This window comes from Myzus persicae, unplaced genomic scaffold (genome assembly GCF_001856785.1).
Source record: "Myzus persicae strain clone G006 unplaced genomic scaffold, MPER_G0061.0, whole genome shotgun sequence".
Lineage (NCBI taxonomy): Eukaryota > Metazoa > Arthropoda > Insecta > Hemiptera > Aphididae > Myzus > Myzus persicae.
Window position 1 is genome coordinate 1 of NW_019101909.1, and position 4350 is coordinate 4350.

The 4350-nt window shown below is 28.4% G+C and overlaps 1 protein-coding gene across 1 annotated transcript; it reads right to left on the reverse strand.

The window, feature by feature from the left end:
• Positions 1-2650: 2650 nt before the first annotated feature.
• Positions 2651-3542, reverse strand: LOC111030756 (protein ALP1-like; the record flags this gene model as incomplete). The annotated part of the gene is made up of 2 exons (XM_022310422.1): positions 2651-2886; positions 2941-3542. Coding segments are annotated over 2 exons (838 nt in total), but the record flags the coding sequence as incomplete, so codon positions are not given.
• Between the last annotated feature and the right edge of the window lie 808 nt (positions 3543-4350).

Consider the following 4350-nt stretch of genomic DNA (forward strand, 5'->3'; position numbering starts at 1 on the left):
TAATTTTCAATATCAATTGGTAGTATTTAAAAAGCGCGGTAAAAATAATCAGTGTCTTATATCGGTGTAATACATTTATCGCTAGATGGCGCCAGTCAGTAGTTCCATAGCTGATATAGGTATTCAGTTAGACGGTCTCCTTATCACAATTCGATGTGTAACCAGTATATCTTAAATCGTGGCTAACACTTAACATTAATCATACCTATACCTAATTAATATTAATATTTTTTTCAATAATATAAAATTAAATAATAACACCTATACGGCTATACATTTTATCTCAAGGCATTTAATTTTAAATTTAATTAAATTTGTTGTATAGTGTATACTAGGTATTCATAGGTTTACTTATATTTTAAATTAGGTAAATATATTTATTTATATTTTTAATATTTCTAATTAATCAAAATAAGTTTAAAAATGATATAGTATTATATTTTGAATTTCTTTGTATTTTATACTATTATACCTTAAACATATCGCAAGTCGTTCCGATGGTGAAATTGGGATGCGAAAATGAGTTGGCATTTTACGAATTTCATTTTCAATCAAAGCCAAAACTTCGTCATAACATTCAGGAGTCATTCTGAAGTACATATAAAATCTTGCCGGATCTATTCTTAATTGAGGTATTAAAGTATTGTACTCGCCAAATAATTCACGATCTTTATTAATATTGTGAACCCAACATTTCCTTTTTTTCTTTCTAAATGATGAAAATATTATTTATTTATTTATTTTTAATATTAATATTAATATTTTTTAAATATGTAGGTATCTAGTTAAATTAAAGTAAAATTACTCATAATTTTCTTCGTCCGCAATAATTGCTGCCAAAATTAAAATTTCATCATCATCTTCTGATTCCGATATGTAAACATTCATTTTAAAAAAAAATTGTACGTGAGGATTAAAAAAACAGTGTCCTATAACGGCTATAACACAAAGATGTTAACAATGAATCGTACCGTAGAATGTACTGAGGTGATATGATGTCTTAACAATACTATAGCCTATAGGTAGTTACTATAGCGTATAGTACTATTCTCGTTTTTATATTCGGGTGTCTAGGTAAGTACACTTTATTAATATACACAGAGGATTATATAATGGACACATTCTTGATAACTCTAAAGTGGCTTACACACTAGGCGATTAATCGCGCGCGTACCGCGTTTCAAAAACGCGGCGATTAATCGCGCAAAATAAAATGTGTGTATTTATATCAGTACATTCACACGAGGGCGATTAAACGCGACCGATCGCGTTGGTTTAATTTTGAGCGATTTGTCGCGACTGATTTCTAAAATTAACTTACGGGATAACCATGTTATTATACACACTAGGCGTTCGGCTGGCGATTAATCGCTGCGATTTCCTCATTCCTGTGCAGTGTGCTTGTCCAGTCTTCGTATTCGGTGCGTGTTGTGCTTGTGCATAGTGCATGTATCATGGATACCGAGCAATTCATAAATAGTATTTATGAAGAACAAGCAATTTGGAATAACGGTAAGTAAAATTTGTTAAACTAACTTAAAATCGTGTGGTAGCTAAAACAGTGGCGTATTTACGGGGAGTGTAATCCATAAGGTCTAGACTCCAGACCCCCCCTTGATATACAATATTGTTAAATTATTGTTACAAGTTTACAACCAAGTTAAAAATTATCTTGTCCCTCCCTATGCAAAATTCCGTAAAACAGGGTAACATGGGACATTTTTATTGTACTTGTGAAAAACTATATATGAGATGAAACATGCGTATCCGCTTAAAAATTGTAAAATTTTTATTAATTTTAAAAAAGTATGTAGCAAAGCTACATAGTACTAAGAGTAATATACTAGGAAATATAACTTCAGTCTTAATTCTTTATAGACTTTTAAGAGAAAACAACTTAAAAATTAACAAAATTATAAAATAAAAATAAAAAATATTAATTTATAGAATAAAAGACATTTGCCTATTTAATATAAATAATAATATTAACAACAACATTTTTACATATGATAAAAAAAACCAAACAGTCAAATAAAAATTGGGCAGGCCCGGGCCTAGTTGACCTACCCTGTAAACATGCCACTAAATAGGTGAGGTATACTGTGAATAATTTAACTTTGAAATTATCCACAAATTATAATATTACTATATTACATCACCTTCACCTACCTTTTTAATATTCAAAATAAGTTAGGACAGTTAGGTATTAAAATTGTTTAACACCTATTCTTTTTAAAGAGTTGAAAGATTATCACAAGTTAGATGTGAAGCATGTTAGTTGGAGCAAAGTGGCAAAATCATGCTTCCCAAATTTTGATGATTTGGATGAAAAAACAAAAAAAGTCAAAAGTAAGTACCAACCTATCAATTGTATATAGTTATAATATTTTATATTATTAAATGCCAATGAACTGTGTAGTGAAAAGTAATAAAAACACTTTTTTTTTATAGATTATTTATAATATGCTTTTAAGACAAGTATCAAAGTTATTCAAATAATATAATAAGATCAATTAAATATTTTAAATTAATAAATTTCATAAAAAAAATCTTGTAATAATGTAAGTATACATAAAATAATATTAAATGTATTATTAAATCAATATTCTAATTAATAATAATATTAAAAATACATATTACTAACATCCAATCACCCAATTACTTTGTTTTGCCAGCTTAAAATATTTCCAGGGGAGTTTATATAATCAACAAAATATTCTCTCACTTCTTTGGCTTCAAACAAGGCATTTCCGACACCTTTTTTGATAGTGTAGCCTTCCATTTTGCAGTTAAATGTATCTTCTACACTGAAACCATCTCTGCGGCGTACAAAGTTATGGAGAACACAAGCGGCTTTTGTAATTTTGACTGCAAAATCTGGAGATGCTAAAATAAATGTATGAAATATTCTCCATTTATTACTTAAAATACCAAAAATACATTCAATGTTTTGCCTCGCTCTTGATAGCCGATAATTGAATGTTCTCCTTTGATCATTTAAAGATTTTCCTGGGAAGGGACTTAGTAAATGTTTATTTAATGCAAATGCCTCATCACCAACAATCACATATGGTTGAGGTATACCTTTTTCATCTCCAGGTAAGACATTGTCAGGTGGAAAATTAACTTTATCAGCATAAAGATTTTTTCCAAAAACTGATTTTTTAAATACATTACAATCACTTTCCTTACCGTAGGAGCCAACATCAATAATCCGAAAACAATAATCAGCATCACATATAGCAAGAAGGATAAGGGAATAAAAGTGTTTATAGTTAAAGTACTGTGATCCACTATTTTTTGGACATTCCAACCTTACATGCTTTCCATCGACTGCACCAACACAATTTGGGAATTGAGTTTTTTCATAAAAACTTTTAGAAATTTGCAGCCAGTCTTCTGTGGATGGTACAGACATTTCTCTAGGTTGCAAAACTTTCCATAAAACATCACATGTTTCTCTTATAATATTAGAAATTGTTGAAACACCCATTAAAAAATCAAAATGCAGTGCTGAAAAGTTGGTTCCAGTTGCCAAATATCTAAAAACAAATAAATTTTCTTATAAAATAAAAACTAAACCATATTTCAATATTTGTATTTTATTGTGAGTATAAAAGTATACAATACAGTCTACCTATAAACATTTTCTAAATGTATAAATAAGTTATTTATTTTAATACGCTTAATTTAAAAAAATATAATTTTAAATTGAATATCATCTTACTGAAAAGCACTAAAGTTAGTAGATTTGATTAGAATATATTACAAACAAATAAATAAATACCAATTTGAGTAAATTTTTAAAAATATATTGTTGACTAGACTGTTGTGAATGAAATTATATTCAAATATATATACTATTTTTATGTTACTTAAATATTGGTATTGGGTAGCTGGTATTCAATTTAAAAACAATTATAATTATTTTTTTATTTTTGCAGTTGCTTTCCTAAAAAAGAAATGGAAGTCACTCAGAGATAGCTATAGAAGGAAGTGTGTCACTAAATCTGGCCAGGCCAGAACAAATGAGAAGCCCTATGCCTACAGCAAAATGTTAAGTTTTTTGCGTCCAACTATGACTAATCGAGAGTAAGTTCATTCATATAAACCAATTTTAATATGCCGGTGGAACATGATATAAAGAAATCTGAATTGTAAGGCACCCCTCCACATATTTTCAGCCACTTTGACCATTACCATTCATAAATAACAGATAAAAATTAAATGTTTATATACTGCAATTAATATTTTTAACATTGTCCTGAATTTATTAAAAAATGTAATATGTTTTTAATTTAATGTACTACCTATTATTTATAGAACTGAAAGTAATGTTAGACACATAGA